General features: G+C 40.8%; 1 protein-coding gene across 2 annotated transcripts in view; it reads right to left on the bottom strand.

Moving 5' to 3' along the window:
* Positions 1 to 23,384, bottom strand: part of LOC127576641 (G protein-coupled receptor kinase 5-like) — a 198,702-nt gene that overhangs the window by 67,693 nt on the left and 107,625 nt on the right. Inside the window, exons 1-2 of one of the 2 annotated variants that reach the window (XM_052027215.1) lie at positions 17,714 to 17,845; positions 7,838 to 7,915 (exon numbers count right to left, since the gene is read on the bottom strand). In XM_052027215.1, the coding sequence (XP_051883175.1) occupies positions 7,838 to 7,915; positions 17,714 to 17,722 (87 nt within the window). In that variant the 5' untranslated portion in view covers positions 17,723 to 17,845. Of the gene's footprint in view, positions 1 to 7,837; positions 7,916 to 17,713; positions 17,846 to 23,384 lie in introns of those variants that run through there. The other variant, XM_052027214.1, reaches the window with a different exon arrangement.

The following is a 23,384-nucleotide window of genomic DNA, read 5'->3' as shown; positions in this document are numbered from 1 at the left end:
ACAGGGGTTCATTGGGTTACGACATAATATTGCGTAAAAATGAAAACATTTCTAACTAGAAAGCTGCATTGCATTTAAATAAATTAAACAGTAATTAACTAAAGGGTATCCATGGATTTTAAATGCAGGCCAATATTTCAATGTAGAACCTTAGCTATAATGATGTGCAATACCCTTGCTACAATGGAAAAGCCTTATTGTACAACAGAGGTGAAAGAGGGGAGGTAGGGCAAAGAGAGGAAGCAAGAAAGTAGAACTGGAATACCACCTCCAAAAAATAAATACATTAAAAACTAAAGAGAGAATCCAGTCAGCCTACAGTGAAATAATCAGCACTTGCATACCTATGGAACTACTACAAAGGGGTCTGCAAAAATAAAGGCTCAGAACTGTGACACCCCTAAAAATGTGTGTTATATCTAGACTGGGTTCTGAGTGAGGTCCCCAGGCAATGATATTCTTTAAATGACATTGTGCACAGTTTAATAGACTTTACACAGGTGAAGTCACAAAAAGACCTTTCCTTCACAACCTAGCGCCTTTGCAGATCGTGAGGATCATGGAGGAAATAACTTAGGGATAGGACAGGGTGAGGGGAGAGTTTGAAAGGTGGAGTGCTGAGATGAGCAGGCAGTAGGTGGGGGTGGGGGTGGGTGGAATTGATCAGAGGGTATCTAGGCCTAGGTTGGTGAACCAATTGGAGGTTGATTTTGAGATGATTGGGCAGCTGGGGTTGGGAGCAGGTCCGGGGGCAGTGATGAGAGGTGGGGAGCTGACCTCAACTCTGTGGTCAAGTCCTGTTTCAACGTATGCAGTGCAAACTGTGTGCTCTGTGCACCTTCAGCACAAGTGACAACAGAAGCAGCGTTCCTTCCATCTGACACCCAGCACAAGCCCAGGAGCTGAGAATGGATTGGAAAAGCGTATTCTCTGTGAACATTAATGGTTATATTTAAGCAAATTTCTGGAACAACATGAAAATGTACTGAAGGACACACACACACAGACACTTCTGTGTAAAATCAAATGCCAAGCCAACCCGCTGTAAACCCAGAGCACACTCAAAGCACTGAAAGCTCAGGGGAATTTGTACGTTCTCCCCATGTCTGTGTGGGTTTCCTCTGGGTGCTCCGGTTTCCTCCCACATTCCAAAAAAGTTGTGGGCATGCTTTGTTGGCGCCGGAAGCATGGTGACACTTGCGGGCTGCCCCCAGAACACTACGCAAAAGGATGCATTTCACTGTGTGCTTCGACGTACATGAGACTAATAAAGATATCTTATCTTATCTTAGTTGCACAAACCTAAGCAACATACAGCATTGGTGAAAATGGCAGTGAATGACTGAACAAAGCCCAAGGGTGTCGGTATCCAAGGCTGATACCTGTCCATCTCTGCAGTGATTACAAATTAATCCCTAATAGGGCAGTAGGTGCCGAGCAATACCCCCTGCCGCACAGGCCAGGAACAAAGGTCATTCCTAAATAGGATATGTCATGTACTTACACCCAATATAACTGCACTGTGTAATGAATTGACCTGTACGATTGGTATGCAAGACAAGTTTTTCACTGTACCTTGGTACAAGTGACAATAATAAACCAATACCAATACCAACTTAATATCATCCGAGAAAGCGTTGCTACAAGATGATTAGCACGCTTGGGGTTGCACTCATATACTAGGCCACCATGCAGGGTGAACTCGTCACATAAAACATTCCAAGCAACAAAGGGCAAGATGCTGACTGGGTTCAGGTTGGTTTGCAATCAGGATGGCATTCTATTTCCATCTGTCACAGAAGAAGAAAACCATTTCACACTTGAGCAAGTGTTCAAAGCAAATGGAATTGATTTATTTAGGCCTGCAAATAGCTAAATCAATTATTTACATTAAAGTTGAAACTATTGTCAGAGCCAGAAAACAATAGCAAACTCCAGGCATTTCTAGAAATACTCCCATGCTGTGCCAGATTTCTACCACAGCTTGCTAAAGCACTGACTCCATGTCACAAAGACAAACCGTGGTGGTGGGGTAAAAGGCAGCAAATAAAAAAATGCTTGCACATCTAACAAAAAGCAAAAAATATTATGCCCAGATAGAGGAGGTGGATATATTGAGAGTCATAAGGTTTCATCAGCTTTTGTTGCGAAGGCCATTCTGACCACAACCTGCTATTGTCCATTTTACAATTGAAGTCTGCTATTCCGATGATGGTGTCATCGAGGATGCAGATATGGGTCATTCTATTGTCTCAATTGGGCTATATTGTTGAGTACAGTGCATGCAAGCAAAACACTATAGTGGATGCATTGTCAAGATTACATTGTGAAGACACAAGGGATATACATTAAATAAAATATATACTCTTCAGGTGATGGAAGATGATTTCCCCATTACGACTGAGGAAATAACCAGAGCTGCATGGAAATACCTTGTTTTGAAACAAATGTATGAATAGGCATTAAGTGGATTGAATGATTCAGACACAGGTCTGAACGAGGACATCACAGGTGCCATGAATAGTCCACAACCTACCGTTTGTACAAAATACTGAGCAACTCACAGTGTTGTTCCTCTCTTTTTCAAGATTCCAGCATCTGCAGTTCCTTGTGTATCCGTATAAAATACTGACTTTCTGAAGAAGTTGTATCAGACAATGATCCACAGTTCAGACTGCTTTTCATGAACTTTTCAAATTAAAACAGTGGAATAAAACATCATTCCTCTTTGCCCACCTCCCCCCACCTCTTCAAATGGGGAAAGAGAAAGGTCAGTTTGCATGGTAAAGGAGATATTGATTAAATAGATTTTAGTGGGCTGATAGAATCTCACCATGAAACACTGGCATGTAACACCTCTCCTAAGCTCCAGGAGAGAGCCATCTTCCCTAACAGAATACATTCTTGCTGAAGGGTGAATGAACAGAAGACTCAGAATGTGATTGAGTCCAACCTCATTCAATTTGGAACCCAATGCACAGAGGCAGAACAGTTAGCATTGCTCTCTCACAGCCCCAGTGAGCCAGGTTCAATCCTGACCTCAGTGCTGGCTGTATGAAGCAGCATGTTCACTCTCTGACTACCTGTATTTTCCTGGATACTCCAGTTTTCTCTCACATCTCAAGCATGGGCTGGTATATGGTTACTATAAATTACCCTTTGCAAAACAATCAAAGAGAAATTAATAGGCATGTGAGAGAATAAGTTGCAGGAGTACAAAGAAACGGGAGGGTGGGTTAGGACAAATGGGATTGCTCAGCTGAGAGCTGGGCATGAGCCTGATAGGCTGAATGGCCTCCTTCTCTGAGGTAATAAATAAATAAGTAAGTAGGTTGGAGGACTGGCAATTAGAACAAGTAAAGCATCATGTGCATGCTGTTCACCCCACAATGATAGTGTTCATGTACTAAGCCTACCAGTAATGAGGTAGAACACTGAGGTGTATATGTCTAGGAATTGTGAAAATTAGAGAGAAATTTCCTCAAGTCCACATTGACAACTTAATCCTATCAAATGATGCCCAGAACAATAACAAAGGAAACTGCTTGATCAAAGATATTTTGAAGTGAGTCCAACAATTGTGCAAGGGGTGTCAATATATGACATTACTGAGGAGAGTCAAGGTCAAATTACATTGTCAAGTACAGACTGCAGAGCATTCAGCAAATGAAACAGTAAGGGCCATGTGCTGGGCACCTTGCAAAATGAGCATTAATATTGTGATGCAGAATCAAAACTATTCCATCCACATATACAATGGCTTCAATTTTTCATTTCATTTCTGATTTGGTTTATGAGTGCTTTATGGTCATTATTTGGCAAAGTCAGGCATTTTTGGTTATTGATTAAGACTTTGGGCTAACTCATCAACTTATTGATGCTGTCAGTAATAATAGAGGCACATTCAAAGTCACCCATTGCAAGATTCCTAAGCAATCTGCCAAGAAATGTGTTTAGGAACAAAAGTCAGCCCTTGACACATAATATCTAGCTGGTTGTCTGTTACCAATGCTGTTAACTATTTGGTTGAACACAGAAGTCATTGACAGAATTGCTGTGCTTTTACTAATCTGAGTTTTATCTCATTAATCAGTCATATCATTGACTATTTTACCACCAGGGCTTGGATCTTTCTGTTTTAACTGATAGAAAGCATGAAAGTACTCCCAATAGTCTACTCGAAAAGGTCATTTTTCTCCCCACACCAATAAATCTCTATGTTGAGGATAAATGGTTAGCGTGCAGAATTTAAAGTTTGCTTGCAGGATGTTGCACACGGCTTTTAAAACACATGTAAGGACTGATGATCAATCAATTTGTCCGTGGATGTGCTGTTTAGTGGCATAAAAACTGGAAGAGTAAAAGCACATGAAAATGGAGCAAAACACCAGTGGAGTGTGTGATTACCTAAAGGTGTTCAGTTTGAGGAATTTCACTCGAGGGGCTGAGAGACCTAGTGGCAATTTTGTGAACAATCTCCTGTATTTAACCAAGCAGCAAATAGCCGTGGTAATAGAAGAACAACCAGGTGTTGTGCTTTGAGAGATCGCTTCTGGTTCTGAATCCCCATTTCATGGCAGATTACAAAGTTGGTTCACTTCAACTCCTCTGCCCATTTGCAACAAAAACACTAGCAAGAATGCCAGGACCTTTAAAAGATGCAGCTTCTGTGCTTAAAATCATGTCAAACAGTTTTAAAGTCATGTAACAGTTTAACCAGCAGCAACAAACAATCTGCTGGAGGAACTCAGTGGGTCAGGCAGCATCTGTGAGAGGGAAGAAATTGTTGACGTTTTGGGTGGTGTTTCAACCCAAAACGTCAACAATTTCTTTCCGCCCAGAGATGCTGCCCGTCCCACTGAGTTCTTCCAGCAGATTGTTTCTGGCTCCAGATTCCAGCACCTGCAGTCTCTTGTGTCTCCAAACAGTTGAACCATGTACCTTGTAGAATCAGGGTAATCAGTAAATATATCATGTGAGCCATAGTTTGGTTGTGTTTTTGATTTAATTGCAGTTTGAGAGAAAGAAAATTAATGCATCTTATTGACTGAAATGCTTTAATGACTGAAGTTTTGGCAAATAGTATTAAAAAATACCATGAACCAAACAAAAATTAAAACCAAAAAGATTAAGCCCTATCAAGTGTCCACAGACAACGCAATTAGTCAGCTGTGCATGCTCAATATCTGCATTTTCAAAGCTTATTTCTTAAAACAAAATACAAAGTTGATATATAAAATAACTTGAAAGCATAAGATCCTTATCTGTGCAAAAAAATTAAAAAATGAATTTATTAAGTCAGTCTTTGGGACTTTTTTTCATTGAATATTGTTAAGGATTCATGCTTCATGCAAGGAAACAAAATGTAATGAATGGCATTTATCTTAGAGAGGGTTCACGTCCTGAAAGAAATGAAGAATGAATGATATCACTACGAATTGGACTTTTAGATGGGAATATCTTTAAACCACATAAAACAGATCACTAAATATTGTGAATCCACTTCTTTGATTAGAAGTATGGAAAAAGAGTATCTGAGAAGCAAGTACCTAAGAAGCAGTTATCATGTCTCTCAAAGCAATCAATTACTTTGAAGTGCAGTCAGTGCTATAATTCAGACACAGCAGCAACTTTTCCACATAGACTGCACCAAGTGGGCAATAGGTTAATTGATTTAAACTCATCTATGAAAGACAGAGCCAGACCAGGTAATATTCATAAATGAAAGATTAAAAAACAAAGATCGTGCAATAATTAGGCCAAATACATGTAATATATTGCATTCATGCTTCATCCGGTTTGCTTTAAATAATACAAACCCTCACATTAAAAAGTATAATTTTTAAAAATCATGATATTAAGGAATCTATTAATAGATTCAGATGTCAAATAAATTTCTATTACCAATCACATAGAATATGAATTATACTAATTTTATTTTTATCAAAAATAGGGCATAAAAGTTTATATGGAAGATTAATCAATGCATTGGGTGAGTCAGTTGTTTTATTTATTGTCCAAATATTTTATTTGGATTAAAAAGAGAAAAAAAAACATTTAGCAGTTTCCAAAGAGCAGGCCAAAGACTGTTGGTTCATGTATCCTCAAATAATATATTTGTCACTTGTACGTCGAAGATACTCACATACAAAGGATGTGGCGCTGCTGGTAGGGCTAATAATTCTTGCCCATCCCTCATTACTTTCTTGAAATATTGCTGGCCATGTAGTGAAGGTGTTCCCACAGATGCAATCTCAGTCAATTTCTAATGTTCCCCAAGAATAGAGTGATAGATGGCAAATATATTTTATTCAATAAGATTCCTACGAGTAAATGAAATATGTAAAGATGGAGGAAACAATGCAGCAATATTGAGGAGCTGGACTGAGGGAGGATGAAGGAGAAAGGGTGAAGAAGAGGGAAGGGGATGAAGAGAAAAAGAGAGAGAGACACGGAAGGAAGGAGAGGATGGAGCAGGGAAGGAGAGGAGAGACAGCATGTGCACAGAAAGACAAAAGAAAAAGTGAAAAACAGAAACAGAAGAGACTTGGAGTTCTTATGGAAACAGACATATCGGTGTGAATATACAACAGTACTGGAGAAACCTTGAGTGTAAAACATTCTGCATATACTGGAAGGAGTCTCACAGTATTTTATGTTGACAAGAAGCAGGAGAGAGAAAGGGAGATGGTCTGATAGTGGACCAAATGTACAGAAAAGGCCTGCACTGAAATATAATGCTATTGTCAAGTTTGAAATGGAATATACTGGTTTATGCTTCTTAGAGTATCTTCTAATAAGCATAAACCAGATACTGTATAGAATTTATATAATCTCACTTTGTTTAGTTCTTTCAGGTTACACATATCTTCTCCTAGTTCCTTAAATAAATATTCATTATACATAAATCCAGAGATTTGCAGAAGGTAATGTTTCTTGGAAGCTCATTTTTAGGACTGCTTATTTTTCTCCTTTAACATGAAAGTGCTTTTGTTGAGAATATGCAAGTTTGTTCCAGATTCTCTGGATACACACTCCCAAGAGCCAAGGAATTTGTCTGCGCTGTCTTCCAGTATTTAAATGACATTAGCAAACTCCCTTGTGCTCTTTTAAAAAAACTAAAAGAAATACATTGCAAAATTTATTGGTGCCACTTCCAATGCAGCACCAACAGACTCCTTCGTGTAATGCTACCCTATTTCAGGACTAGTGGGCATGAGGGCTCAAACTTCCCCCATTGGGAGCAGCTTTCTTCAAATCTGTGACTTCAGGGTAAGCCATCACATGCAATATAAACCAGCCCTCTTTCAGCTACTGGGCAGTGTCACCGAGGAATGAGTAAACTAGGAGGCTAGTAGAGTCCTCCTGGGGTGGGAGGTGGGGAATGCAGTGGAATCTACGCGGGCTTCTAAAGAAAAGCGCACACAGGAAGTTTGCAGGTGGGTGTATGTAAGGACATTAGTGCCCTCTATGAATGCTTGCACTTTGGGAACCTTTTACCTGCAACTAAATGCACTTTTCATGAGTGAATGCAAAAGATGCATTTATCAAAAATGGAAGGTTCCCCAGCTGGCCAGAGAAGCAGTGAGCAGCAGTGTCGTATGAGGCACATGTCGCCGGAAAGCTCCTAAAGCAAGGATTCTGAGAGTGAAGGTGACCCCAACTTTGACTCTGAGATCACTTGTGCTTATTTGCTACTTACGATAATTTACCCTGGTCCCAGATTATGGGATAAGGAAGGTCTTGGACTCGGACTCACCATGTTCGAAGAGCTCATCTTTGCCTTATCCATGTGTTTTAAACTTTCACCACAGAGCTAGCAATGAGAAGTTCTTACCTCTGGGGTGAGGTATTTACTAATCATTTCTTGTCCTTTCTCTTCACGTTTTTCATCTGGCATAACTTCATACTCTGCCTGGGAACAAACAATAAGGGATGTTAAATCATGCAAAGGAATAGTTAACAGAATGTCCACATTTCACAATAAACACAAGCTGTCCTATTACCAAAAATAAATTTTGGATTGTGGACCATTGATTATTCTCTGGTCCTTTGCTTTTGTAACATGTCTTGACCCGAAACGTCAACTGTTTATTTCCCTCCATAGATGCAACCTGACCTGCTGAGTTCTTCCAGCATTTTGTGGGTGTTATTTCTGAAGTACTGTTACATAGGAGTATCATTTCATTTCATTTAACAAAGAAATTATTGTGATCTTCATAACAGAGATGCAATTCTAGAAAGAGCATGGAGCAATACAATGAGAGTTAATGTGCTCTGTTCAGGAGAGCATTAAGGATGAGTCCAGCACTTTGGCTCTTTGTTACAAAAAAGGGTCACACAACTGAACTTCTGTTTATTTAGAGAAAGAGTGACATGATCCAATTTATTGAGATGTAAAAAACAGATCAGGCAGTAGGTTATTTAACTCAAGCTGCAAGCATGGAACTGAATAAAGAAACAATTGGGTTTAAAAAATGTTTCCTGTAAAAGGAAAAGAAGTCACAAATTTCACAATGACAGCACTCCTGTTACCTATACCTCATTATTATAAGCACTAAATATGACCTCCAGGCATTCTGAGTACAGTTGTGGTGCATTTCCACTTCATCAAAACTTCATACATCTACCCATGCACTCGACTGATATCCAATTGACAGCATGGATACTACACATAACATTCATTCCACAGCTGTCTGCCTATGCAACCTGCAATATTCATAAGACTTAGCCTACAGCATGAACTAGACAGTCATAAAATCTGGTTATTACTAAGGAAAAATAATTGACAGCACATACCATATCTTCTAATCTTGCCAAAATGTGTTAATCATTCAGGAATTACCATTCTAATCCTTAATAGAACTGTGCTCTACTTCATTGGACTTTGCAGATAACTTGCTAAATTTAAAGGTTGTCCTTTACAAATTAAATATAATCTCAGCAGTGCACTTTGAGTGATTACAGATCAGCTCCAACTCCACACATATCAACATTAGCTTCCAATGGACTGTTGTCCACTTGCCACAATTTTAGGTTGAATTTCACTCTCTTCTTATGTGGTGAAGTAATTCTTGTGTGCAAAGAGTTACATGCTGATCCCTGGAGGACTCAAGAATTCACCAACCTTTTTCCCTCAATCTCAATTTCTCTACTTTTAAATTTGAACAGTATCAACAACTTGGTCATAGAGTCATACAACATGGAAACAGGCCCTTTGGCCCAACTCGTCCATGCTGACTGTGTTGCCCAGTGAGCTAGTCCCATCTGCCTGTGTTTGGCCCATAGCCCTCTAAACTCTCTTATCCAGGTACTTATCTAGATGGCTCAACCACTATTTCTGGCAGCTCATTCCAAATACGCACCACCCTATGCATTAAGCTGCCGCCTCTGATGTCCCTTTTAAATCTCTCGCCTCTGATCTTAAACCTATGCCCTCTCCCTGGGAAAAAGACTATGTGCTTTCACCCTGTCTATGCCCCTCGTGATAGTATACCTCTAACAGGTCACCCCTCTATCTATGTTCCAGTGAATAAAGTCCCAATCTATGCAATCTCTCCTTGTAACTCAGGCCTCCAAGTCCAAGCAACATCCTGATAGATCTTTTTTTCACTTGTTCTAGTTTAATAACATCTTTCCTACCCTCATCTACCCTCTTGGTTATCTCCTCGAAGAACTCCAAGAGATTTGTCAGACACGACTTCCCATGCAGAAAGCTGTGCTCACTGTCCTGAATCAGAGTCTGCCTCTCCAAATGCTCCCCTCCAGCAATTTACCCACCACCGATGTCAGACTCATTGGCTTGTAGTTTCCCGGCTTGTTTTTGCTACCCTTTTTAAACAATGGTACCACATTAGCCATTCTTCAGTCCTCCGGAACCTCACCTGTGGCCAGAGATGAAGCAAAAGTCTCTGCAACTTCTACTTTAGCTTCCCATGCGGTCCGAGAATGCACCACTTCAGGCCCTGGGGATTTATGCATCTTAATGCATTTAATGCCTCCAACACCTCCTCCCTGCTAATTTGTATGTGTTCCAAGACAACACAACTCACATCCCCCATTTCCTTAGCTTTCATTGTCTTCTCCACAGCAAAAACTGAAGAGAAATATTCATTGAAAATCTCACCCATTTCCTATGGTTCCACACACAGACAGCCATGCAGATCTTTAAGGGGACTTATTCTCTTCCGAGCCACCCTTTTACTCTTAATATACCTACAGAATTTCTTGGGATTTTGCCTCAGCTTGCCTGCCAGATCCCTCTCATATCCTCTTTTTGCCCTCCTAAGTTCTCTCTTAAGTGCACTCCTCCACTTCTTGTTGTCGTCAAGAAATTCAGTAGTTCCCAACTGCTCATGTGCAGTGTATGCCTCCCTCCTTTTCTTAACCAGAGCCTCAATACCTCTCGTCAACCAGGGTTCCCAAAACCTGCCAGCCTTGCCCTTCATTCCAACAGGAACACGCAGGCCCTGAACTCCTGACATCACACTTTTAAAGGCCTCCCACTTGGCAGAGCTCCTTTCCCTGCGAACAATCTACTGACCTCACAATCTACCTTGTTATGACCTTGCACCTTATTGTCTACCTGCACTGCACTTTCTCTGAACTGTAACACTTTATTCTGTGTTCTGTTATTGTTCTACTTCAATGCACTGTTGTAATGAATTGATCTGTATGAACGGTATGCATGACAAGTTTTTCACTGTACCTCGGTACATGTGTCGATAATGAACCAATAAACCAATATTGCCCAATCAACCACTGTGAGATCCCACCTAATGGCTCTGAAATTTGCTCTGCCCCAGTTCAGGATCTTAACCTGTGAACCAGCTGTATCCTTCTCCATAACTATTTTAAAACTGAATAGAATTATGGTCACTGGACCCAAAGTGCTCACTGACAGACACGTCCACCACTTGCCCTACCGCATTCCCCAGGAGGAGGTCCAGTGTTGTACCCTCTCTAGTAGTTCCCTCTATATATTGATAAAGGAAGCTTTCTTGGACACATTTCAGAAATTCCACTCTGTCCAAGCCTTTTTTACACTATGGTTGGCCCAGTCAATATTAGGGAGGTTAAAATCTCCCATTAATGCTAACCTATTATGTTTACAGCTAGCTCAGCCTCTCCACATATCTGCTCCTTCAATTCCCGCTGACTACTGGGGAGCCTATAATACAATCCCATCAGAGTGACGCTCCCCTTCTTGTTTCTAAGTTCTACCCATATGGCCTCACTGGATGATCCCCCAAGAATATCCTCTCTGATGACCATTGTTATGTCCTCTTTCATCAAGAAGGCAACTCCCCCTCCTCTCTTACCTGCACCTCTGTCACGCCTGTAGCATCTATATCCTGGAACATTGAGCAGCCAGTCCTGCCCTTCTCTCAGCCATGTTTGCGTTATGGCTATGATATTCCAGTTCCCAGAGCCAATCCACGCCCTGAATTCATCTGCCTTATTTGTTTTGACCTAATTATCCAGAGGCTGGAGTGTGTAATTTGCAGCTAACCCACTACTGCCAGTCCAGGGAGGATAATGGAAAGAAAAACCAGATTGTGTACACACCAGGTGGCTCATCCAATGTCACCCACTTTATATATAGAACATAGAACAGTGCAGCACAGGAACAGGCCCTTCAGCCCATGAGGTCTGTGCCAAACACCAAGTTAAATTAAACTAATTCTCTTCTGCCTGCACATGATCCATATCCCTCCATTCCCTGCATATGCATGTGTCTGTCTAAAGGCCTCTTAAACACCACTGTTGTATCTGCTTCCACCACTACCCCTAGCAGCCCATTCCAGGCACCTACCATTCTCTGTGTAAAAAAATGTGCCCCGCACATCTCCAACTTCCCCCCTTATACCTCCACCAAGAGCCCCGTATTTGTCTTTGTACTTGGAGCCCCAACTGAATTTTGAGGTTTATTGCAGTTGGGATGGTTAAAGATAGCAGCCAGTTACCAAACTTTGCTAATTCATTCAAGATAATTCAAAACTGGGCAAACCTTACATTTACTTGCTGCACCCAATACTTGCACATTTTTCACATAATAAAGAAGATTGCCACCAGTTCCCATGCCATCCTGATTTGGGAATATACTGCCATACCATCATTGTTGGCTTAAAACCCTGTAGGACCCTACTTAGTAGCACAGCAGGAGTGCCTTTATCACAAAGACTGCAGAGATTCAATCAGGTAGTTCGCAACCACATTCTCTCGGGTATTTAATTCTGGCCTTGCCAATGTGCCCATATCTCCTGAGAATTAAAAAAAATTTCTTTGTGCATATATGTTTAAATTTCAAATTACTGTATCACCATCTCTCAGAAAGAATCTTATTTACAACGTGGGAGCTATCAATGGACAATATTGTGAAAACTGCCGAGACTGAAAAGATAACATAGATTTTGCTGATAAAGTAGCTGAGAAAAGGAAACCTTTATCACATGTTGAGAATTTATTTTTGTGGTCGGAAACATTTCTAATCTGTAAAACAATTTCATAAAAGTTATTTATCAAGTTAATGGCAGTGACAAGATGGGAACAAGATAAGCAGGAAAGGAAACTAAAAGTTTCCAATGATTTGCAACAGTGCCCTTGGGATTCTCAATATGCAGTGACAGATAACACTACCATGAAAGTAAAAGCAATCATTTATCAAAACCCTCAAAAGGAGATTTTAAACATAATATTCATGACCAACTAAAACTGCAAAACCACCTTTACAAGGAAGTAGGTGATAAGAACACTGCAACAAACACTCTATAGCAGTGAGACATTCCCACATTAGCCAGAGATGTTGCAGTAACTCAACATTTATTCTATTCCTACATGAATCCTGTTTTTTTATTCTCCCCACACTCTCATCAACTCCCCGAGATTCTGCCACTCACCTACACACCAGGGGCAATTTACAGCGGCCAATTAATCTACTAACTTGTAGAGTTAGTTACCCCTAACACACTCATACTGTTCCTCCTGGCAGCACAACCACTACCATTCTGTTCCCACACTTACTTTCTGTGTTTTCATGCATACAGTCAGTTTTATCGTCCTTAACCTTCTATGCAGTATTTTAGTAGCTATAAACTAATCCATAATCTTGCAAAGACATCAATAACACTGACATGTCCAACACAACTTTTTCACTCTCATGTGACCATTATTTGAAGAGCATTTCCCTGCAGAACAGGTTAGTCACTCATCGTAGTCAAAGCACTTTGAGATGTTCTGGGAGTTGAAATTAGGAGTTACACAACTACAAATCTTCCACAGCACACACGTTGCCACTCTGCCTTCCACACTAACGAAACTGCTTTCCATGTGACTGCACACTGCAAAATTATTCAACGCTGCTTACAGGTCCTACCTGGGTTACGAAGGCCTGCCTAATGTGTACCCCGTTCATACGAACAAACGTTTGGATGACTGGCGGGATGGATGGGGATGGATTTGCCAGCTGCTGTGGGGCTGCAGGCATCTTCTGCTGGGTGGGGACAGGGCACTTCTGCATGCCTTCTTTCCCCACACCCCTGAGCCGCAACACTTGGAGGCCGGGTCAAGTTGAGCAGAGCTGGAAGTGAGTCTGCTTAGCTGGGAGCAATGACCAGACGCACTTGCTCACTCACTGAGTCAGTGAGGCTAGCTGGTGGCTGCTCTTCCCGTGCCTACTCAAAAAATTACTCAGCAACAGAATCTTATTGTAACCTGGGGACTGCCTGTATAGTTCAGCTCCCACACTATTTGTGGTATCGGTTAGACATCTATCAGTGGTATTCCCATTTTCAAATTCCATTTTAATCTCCCTGCTCCATTTATCCTCGCCCAGAAGTTACAGATTAAGTAATGTCCTGTTATGGTTTCATGACTTCATCTGCAATAGGATTCCTAATTTATCAAGACAGTTGTTTCCTGTTGTTGTTATCATTATTTTACAATGCTTCAAGTTATGTCATAAGAAAGCAGGGGAATACAGGAACACAACTGGGCCATTCAGCCCCTCAAGCTTGCTATATTTCAAGGGTATTGTCCACTTAAGGCGAGCAGCACCATCACATCATGGAGATCACCTCAAGCAGTTGACATAGGATTACAAAATGGGAACTGATATTTCAGGTTTATTTATATATAGATTTCTGACTTCCTTCTAGATAAACAAAGAAACTTTAGACATTATTTTCCAAATTATATTTTTTTTATTTACGTATAAACTTGCATTTTTGAAGACTTTACACAGTTTCACTTCAGCCACAAACAGGAGCTCTAGGACCCAGAGAAAGAAGTAAACACACTAAATATGTCTCCAGCAAACATACTTGTGCTCATTAAGCAACAGGAAATGTGTGCTCAAGAGACATTGGCCTTCAGGTCCAAACAGTTTTTTTTGCTAAACAGATCAAGATCAATTCGTTTATGAATGCAGAAATGCAGTTAAAAATGTGGAGCACAAAACATCACTTGTAATGTTTGAATAAGAAATTGCAACGTTGATAATATTTTCAGTCTGACTCACTTTTCCATATTAGTTGAGACCAAATCCTAATTATGTTGGCAGCTACATTCCATTATTTTATACGTATTTTGTCTAGGATAAAATGCATCAATCTAGATGGTGGTGGCATTAGGGCAAAATACTTTTCAGAACACATACCTTACATTCCACCAGAAAAGTGCTCATTGGTATTGCAGCAAGACTCTGTTCTCAGAATTTATGGCATGGAAGTAGCCATTAGACCTAAATGATCCAAGTCAGTATATTTGCTTTATTCAAACCTTCTCCACCCGTTGTGTAGCCATCAGCACATCCATTGTATTCTCTACTGGATTTATGACTTTCTCATAATTGTAATCTAGAGTTTTGGTCTCTCCACAATTCTGTCACCACCACCCATCCCTAAGGGGAAATGCCTTCTCTACATCTATTTTATTGAATGTTGTCATAACTTTAATGATATCTACTGGGTCACTGCCAACTTTCTCTTTCCTACAGAAAGCAGTCTCAGCTTGAGTGTTTCCTGGCAAGTATAAGTCCTCAGTTCTGGCGTCTTCTACTCACAGCTCATTAAATAGTGCAGCAGTCCATGCCCACAAGCAGAGCATTCAGACCGGGGTTGCAAAACAGCAAGAATCATTCACTCAGTACAACTGCAATACAGTGACCATCTCCAACAGGAGGAAGTCCAACCACCTGTCTGTGACAATCAATGGATTTTCAACCGACCAGGAACTTAACCAGAGAAGCCATATTAAAACTGTGGCTACAAGAGAGGTCTCAGGCCAGACATCCTATGGTGAGTGTTGCCTTCCCCAAGTGCCTGGATGAATGTTGCTTCAACAAACCTCAGGATAATTAATGTAATCCAGCTAAAGGAACCAATTTGATAGCTATCCCATCTTTCACCCTAAATGTTTACACCCTCCATCACAGATTCACTGTACCTGTACAAAAGGCACTGTAACAACTTGCCAAGGTTTCTTCAATCTCACCTGCCAAGTTCCCAGTCTCTATGATCTGGGAGGTATGGGTGGAAATGCCATCACTTGTGGGTTCCCCCTCAAATCACAAACCATATTGTCCTGGAAATACATGGTCATTCCTCCCTAAATCTGAATCCTAAAACCCCGTATCCAATAGCATCTAAGACAGTGGTTTACTATTATCTGTTAGTGGGCAATTAGGTATGGGCAATAATACCTGTCCAAGTATGTCCACATCTCTCGGTGAATAAGAAAAAAAATCTTATCAATCTTTGAGCAGTTCTTTTAAAATGAAATTTTAAAAAAATTGGGCAATGTGAGCACCACTGGCAAGGCAAGCATTTCTTACCCATCTGTAATTGCCCCGGAGAATGTGACGGTGAGCTACTTCCTTAAATTGGTGCCGTCCTTTTGCCAAGGACAAAATGCTTCAAAGGACCAGCTCTTCACATTTGCAGAAGGATATTCCATTCCAAGAACAGACCTTGCATGAAAAATCCCCACAAGAAGAACAATTTCTCTCAACTATTACCTTCTTGTTTAAAAATCAGTTTATTCTTCTTAAAAGGGCAGCACCAGAAACCAGGGTTCAATCCTGACCTCAGGCGCCGTCTGTGTGGAGTTTGCAAGTTCTCTCTGTGATGGCCAGATTTCCTTTGGGTGCCCCAGTTTCTTCCCACACCCCAAATATGTGTGGGTTAGTAGGTTAATTGGCCTCTGTAAATTGCCCCTAGTGTGTAGGTGAGTGGCAGAATCTCAGCAGAGTTGATGAGAGTGTGGGGAGAATAAAAAATGGGATTCACGTAGGATTAGTGTAAAATGGGTGGTTGATGATTGGTGCAGATTCGAAGGGCCAAAGGGGCTGTGTTCGTGCTGTACGACTCTAAAGTACTTTGATTTCTAAACAATAATCATAAGTTATTTTGATAATATAAACTGTTAGTCAGATCTCCAAACCAAAGGAGGAAGGAGAGACTTACCACAGGATTCCCAGATTGGTGAGAATTCATCAGGGCTCCAAACACACTGTAGAATACAAAGCTAGTTGTTTTCACTGTCTACATAAAGTTAAAGATTAATCCAGGGTTCCACAGATAGCGCTTAAATGACAGAAGATAGTGTTCTGGTAACTGGATTTTTAACGTCAATGTGACTTTTCATACCCAAAAATAGTCAGGCAAGTCAGTTCTTTACAGTCATTAAAAGTGGGCGGTGCTATAGTGAAACTAGACTTCATTTATCGGAATTCATGAACCGTTTTTGGAAATGTTATTGAAGAATGTGACCAATAAGAAAAAACTGAGGAAGTATTTTGTCGCTTGCACATCTTGATAGGCAATAGTTTAACACTGGTATAGTCCTGAAATGTAGACAATGTTTGTATTTTGTTCCTCATTTATGTCAATACTCTAGAAGTTGAAAGGTTATTTTTCACATTGTATAATAGTACCCCCAGTTAATTAAAACTTAGAGGTATGGATACATCACAAGGATTCCTGCTGTGAATAGCTGCTTAGATGGATTAACACCTGTGCAAAGTTGCTGATGTCATTATTCAGCTCTCAACAGCTATGACATTGCCAATCATTGGACTTTGCCTTGGATGATCAATGACATGAGCAGAGACCTTCAGCTGGTCCACGCGATTTAAAATCTTGGAGAACAATGATACTTCTACATCAAGCAGAGGAAGACATAGTGATTGGTGTTTTCGATGCAATGGCCTAATACAAGGAAGTGTATTTCAGTCTTTAACACAAATTTTACCTCCATTCAAACACATGTAGTTGTATCTAGAGACACAAGAGACAGCAGCTGCTGGAATCTGGAGCAACACACAAAACACTGGATGAACTCAGGTGGTCAGGCAGCATCAATGCAGGGAAATGGACAGTTGATGTTTTGGGTTGAGACCCTTCGTCTGGTCCAGAAGACATTTCGTCTCGACCCAAAATGTCGACTGTCCATTTCCTTCTATAGCTACTATCTGACCTGCTGAGTTCCTCCTATAGTTTTATCTATGCTGCTAGCAAACTACAAAAGTGCACTCAGACCAGTTTGCCCAGTGTGAGATCACTAGAACCTTACACCAGCCTAGATTACTGTCCATTGCTACACCAATCAATTTAACCCAAGGCCAAGCATCTCAAAGGTCAGTCTCATCCGCTTGCTCGTTTGTGACGTGAATAAAAAGCTAAACATCAATTGGAACAATGTTTGTCTCACTCACTGTGCACATCCATTTTCACAATCACAGAAAGAGAGTGTTCAGTCTATTGGGCTTTTACCACCTTCAGGTAGGAACAACCTAGCTGGTCTCACTCTCCTCTCCATCCCCACAGACCTGCAATTTCATTTCTTCTTAGCTCTCTCCAGCTCCCATTTGAATACTGCAATCAAATCTGCCTCTACCACTGCCCTCGGCAGTGCATTCTAGACACCAGTCATTCACTGTGTCAGAAGGTTTCTCCTTATGTCACTTTTGGCTCTCATCAACTTTTAGCTCAGAGTAAGCCTGAACACGAGAGGCATGTTGAGAAGGTGAGAAGTAAAGTCAGTGCTGGAAACACCGTCATCTAGAAGCTTGCAAACTCAAAACTAGGAAAACACAGGAACCCTCTATATGGTTAACACTGCTGCAGAAAACTAACTGGTCAGACAGAAGCTCCTTCATAGCGATAACAGGTAGCCAGCACCACCTCTGCTATTACCCATGAGGAGCTGGGGCAGGCACAACATGCAGACTTTGAGAATGGGAGCAGCACTGAACAGCTTCCTGTGGTGCAGAGGAGAAATGGTAGGCCTTAAACTGTTGCCGTGGGCAGGACTGCTGGGCAAGAGCCAACAAGGTGAAATGGGGCCTGCTTCTTCTCGCAGAGGGCACTGTTTCTCTGAAATTCTCCACCCTGGAAGTTGTAGAGGCTAGATCATTGGGGATATTTTCAGTGGAAGTAGATAGATTTTTGAAAGATCAGGGAGTTGAGGGCTATAGGGAAATGGCATAGAAGAGATGAGTTATGGGGAGATTAGCCACGATCATATTGAATGGTGGGGCAAATGAGGGGCCGAGTGGCCTCTTCCTGCTCCTATTTTCTTGTGTTGTTCTGTTTTGCTATAATATGTAAGACCTGAAACTGCAGTACGTACACACTATACAATGATTTTTGGTCCGCTCGCTCCTCAAGGGTAGGCCATGCATGGTTCAGCAAATGGTGAGGCCAACTCATGAATTTTGCAAAGTACCCATTAATGAAGACCTTTGATTTTGCTGGATGGATGCAAGAAGGGGAAGGAATCCATGTTGATCCAGCACTTGGAAGGACATTAACAGAAGCCCATGCAAGATGTGCATATGTGCAATCAGCACACACTTCCAGACGTATTTAAAGAAACTGTCACATTTAAGTATGGTCAAATATAATCCTGAACTTTTCAAAACTTCTTGGAAATAAATGGATGACGTGTGTATTTATTCCCTGGAATATATACAATTAGGCACTGAAAAATATCCTTAAGATCAATCGGGATATTTCAGAACAGAAATTTCCCTCGATACTATGAATGCTCATTCAGCTGAAGATGGAAAAGCTCTAGAGAGAGCACGAGAGAAAGCGGAAAAAAGGGCAGGGAGACAGAGGTGCATGTGTGCAGACTGAAGGAGACAGAGAAGGGGGAAAATCCATTAACAGATTGATGTGCAAAGAAGACCTAGAGCTACAGATTAACATGGTGAGAGATTGAAAAAGAAGAGAAAAAACAGGGAAAGTTAGAGAATAATATAGCTTGGGAAACACAGAGGCAAAGAGAGAAAAAGACTAGAGGATTGGGAATAGGTTGCGAAAGAAACAAGCACAAATGCTTGGGAAATGAAACACTGGCAGAAAGTGAAAGGTGTAGAGGATCTACTAAACAGAACAAGAGACAGTACAAGACAGGGGAAGTTAGTATGAGGGAGGTTCACATATACGAACACTGACAAAGACTCAAACACAGGTAAGGAGAGGTGCCTTGCCTCGAATTCAGATTGAAATATGCATTGGAAAACAGTTACTGGATGTCAGTTTTCAAATTAGGGGCTGTTAGACACTCATACATTTGTCTAATCCATGATTTGTAGGTCTAACTCCACTGATGGCATACTCCCAAGAGCTTTAAACAAATTACTTGGTCAAAATTAAGGTTCCATATGTGACTCATTCAAACTTGGCACACCATCATATTTTGAGTTGGTTCACTTAAAGATCATTAACCCTTACATGCCCCTTGGTTTGCTGGAGAATCATGGAACTGAAGAAAATGTGTGACACAGGAGGAGGTTATTTGGTCCATGGCTGGTTGTACAAGATGAACTCAGTTTAAGCCATCTGCCAGTACGTGGCCTGTGGCTCCCCCGCAGGTTATAACCCTTCACACACACTTTCTTTTTAAATGTATTGAGAGTTTCTGACCTCTGGATGGAATATGTCTTCCTCTTTTCTGCACTAATTCTTCGACCAATTACCTAAAATCCATAACCTCTGTTTTTTGACCCCTCTAGGTCCTTCCACTTTTCACTGTCTAGATCCCTCATAATTTTCTACATCTCATCCTCATCTCTCCTCAGCCTGCTCTGTTCCAAAGAAATCAACCCCAACTGAAGTTTTTCAGTCCTGGCAACATCTTTGTAAATTTCCACTGTACCCTCTCCAATGTAATCACATCTTTCTCATTATGTGCTGACCAGAATTAGCGATGTATAACATTCCAGTATAACATTCCTGCTCTTATACCCTACACCTTGACTAATAAAGGAAAGCATCCATATGCGTCTTTAACTGACCTATTGAGCAGTCCTGGTGCCTTTAAGGTTTTATGGACATACATGGTTTCCCTTCATCCACACCACTCAACATTCTTCCATTTATTGTGGATTCCCTGGCTTCGTTGCACCTCCCCAAATGCTCTACCTCACACTTCCATTTGCTGCTTTGCTGCCAACTGACCAGATTGTGGTCTAAAGCTTTCCTCCTCATTGGCAACCACACCACTAATTTTTGTATTGCCTGCCAACTTCTTTATCAAACTCGCTATATTCAATCATTAATCTGTACTGAAAAAAGCAGGAGACCAAATACCCTTGTACCAAGTACCCTTGTACCCAAGTACCAAGTACTGTGGAACCCCAGTGATGACAGTCTTCACGGCAAAACACTCGACAACTATTACCCTCTGCTTCCTGCCACCGAGCCAATTTTGGATCCAATTTGACACATTTCCTTTCACATTTATATTTTGACAGGGCCGGCCCTGTCAAAAGCCTTGCGAAGATCCACACAGGTGCACTGCCCTCAGAAAGACTCCTTGCTAGCTCCTCAAAAAAATCCAATTAAGTTAGCCGGATATCATCTTCCCCTAACAAATAATATCATTTTCTAAATGAAGTTACGCTATCCTTACAACGGATTCCAAAATCTTACCCACCAGTGGTCTGTAATTACTCATTTTATCCCTTCCTTTCCTTTATAAACAGTGGTGCAATATTAGCAGATCTCCAGTCCAGGGGCACCCCTTCTTTAGCTCTGGGCTTGTACTGGTTGGAGTTCAGAAGGATTAGGGAGCATCTCATTGAAACCTAGTGGATACTGAAAAGCCTGGATAGTGTGGACCTGGAGAGGATGCTTCCATTAGTAGGAGAGTCTAGGATCAGAATAAGGGGATGATGTCCCTTTAGAATTGAGATGAGGAGGAATTTCTTCAGCCAGAGGGTGGTGAATCTGTGGAATTCAATGCCACAGAGGGCTGTGGAGGCCAAGTCATTGAGTGTGCTTAAGGCAGAGATTGATAGGTTCTTGATTGGTCGGGGGGTTAAGGGTTACAGAGAGAAGATGGTTGAAAAAAAACTCAGCTCTGATCAAATGGTAGAGCAGACATGATGGGCTGAATGGCCCAATTCTGCTCCTATATCTTATGATAGTGCTTTGGTAGTTTCCTACCCTTCTCCTTTTAACAGCTTGGAACATTTTTATACAGACCTGGCAATTTATCCATTCTCAAAGATGCAAGACCACCACGTTTCTTCTTTTAATATGAAAATGCCACCCAAAGGCCCACACTCATTCTCATTGGGCGCCACTCCTCATTTTTGTAAAAAAAAATCTGCAAAGTATCCATTTGGAACCTGAGCCACGTTCTCCTCATCCACACGTGGCTTAACTTTTTTTGGTCCCTAATAAGCCATACACCTTCCTTAGTTACCCTCCTGCATGAATAACATTGCAATAGATTATACTTTAACTATCAAGAGGAGTACCAAAATTAAATTTAGCAGCAATGGGAAGAACTTTCCATCAGGATTATCGTTAGACATTCCCAGCAGAATAAGGGAAATGTCAAAAATGTCTGAGGGGGAAAAAATTGCTTGTCTATATTACGTTCACAAGTTCTCCTTGATTATAATAAAAGAAAGCAAGATTTTAAAGATTTTCTTTGTATTTCAAGTGCAAACTAGACTTTAACAATGAATAGCAGTGGAGACAAAAATAGTTTGAAATAATTTCAACCTATCCTGTTGCAATATTAGCCTCATCAGTTTTGACCATCACAATAGCATAAAGAAGAAATTTTCAAAATAATTATGGTTAAAATAATTATGGTTAAATTAAGCACATTTTTAAACAGATAGAATCAGAATCAGGTTTATTATCACTAAAATATGTTGTGAAATTTGTTGTTTTGCAGCATCTGACTGCACAATTATTATTTGCTAAGTCCATACCACTTGATATTAGATTGATTCCACATTGGTATAGGGCACATTTCACAGCACCAAACATCACCAACTGTAAGGTTTTAATGTGTCATTTTAGCAATGTCTTTTATGAAGATTCAAAATTAATAATCCCTTTTGTTTTCCAGGCAATGTAAGTAAAGAAAATAATTTTCTATGAAGTGATTATTGTGTTAGTTCCAGCACTGAGAAATTTTACAGAAAGAGCAAAATATATAAATACTATTAATTTTAGCTGGAAGCCGGGAAATGTTTAATTTAACTAGTTGCCATATTCTGTGAAATGAGACAGTCAATTTACTTTTGTTTCTGCCTCTAATGCTTGCACAAATTATTGCCGTGTTGTCAAAAATTAGCATTTCATATTTGAGCTAGAGTCATGGAACCATAGAAGCAGGCCCTTCGGCCTACCATGTCCACGCCAACCTTTTTGCCCATCTATATTAATCCCTCATAATTTTACATACTTCAGTCATGTCTCCTCTTAACCTCCTCCACCCAAGGGAAAACGGACTCAGCCTCTCCATTCTCTCCTCAGAACTGAAACACTTCATCCCAGGCAACCTCCTGGTGAACCTCCTCTACATTCTCTCCAACACTGTGCCATCGTTTCGACAGAGTGGTGACCAGAACTGCACGCAGTACATCACCTGAGGTCTAAACAATGTTATATAAAGTTGGAGCATAACCTCCCTGCTCTTCTATTCAATGCCCCAACTAACGAATGTCCGCATCCCATATGCATTCTTAACCACATTATCTACCTGCACTGCTACCTTCAAGAATCCTTGGATCCACCAAGGGCCTTCTGTTCCTCTATACTTCCTAGGACCCTACCATTCATGATGTATAACCTAGCCTCTTTGGTACTCCCAAAATGCATCACCTCCCATTTACCAGGATTAAACTTCATCTGCTACTTCTCAGCCCATTTCACCAACACATTAATATCATCCTGTAGCCTAAGACTACCCCCCATATTATCAACAATTCCACCAATCTTAGTGTCATCTACAAACATACTGATCATGCCTCCTGCACCCAAATCCAAATCATTCACAAATATTACAAACAGCAAGGGTCCTAGCACCGATCCCTGTGAAACACCACCAGTCACAGGCATTCAATCACAAAA

Source organism: Pristis pectinata, chromosome 12, assembly GCF_009764475.1.
Source record: "Pristis pectinata isolate sPriPec2 chromosome 12, sPriPec2.1.pri, whole genome shotgun sequence".
In the NCBI taxonomy this organism is placed as follows: domain Eukaryota; kingdom Metazoa; phylum Chordata; class Chondrichthyes; order Rhinopristiformes; family Pristidae; genus Pristis; species Pristis pectinata.
The sequence above is the reverse complement of the archived record's forward strand: the minus strand, read 5'-3'. Positions and strand labels throughout refer to the sequence as shown.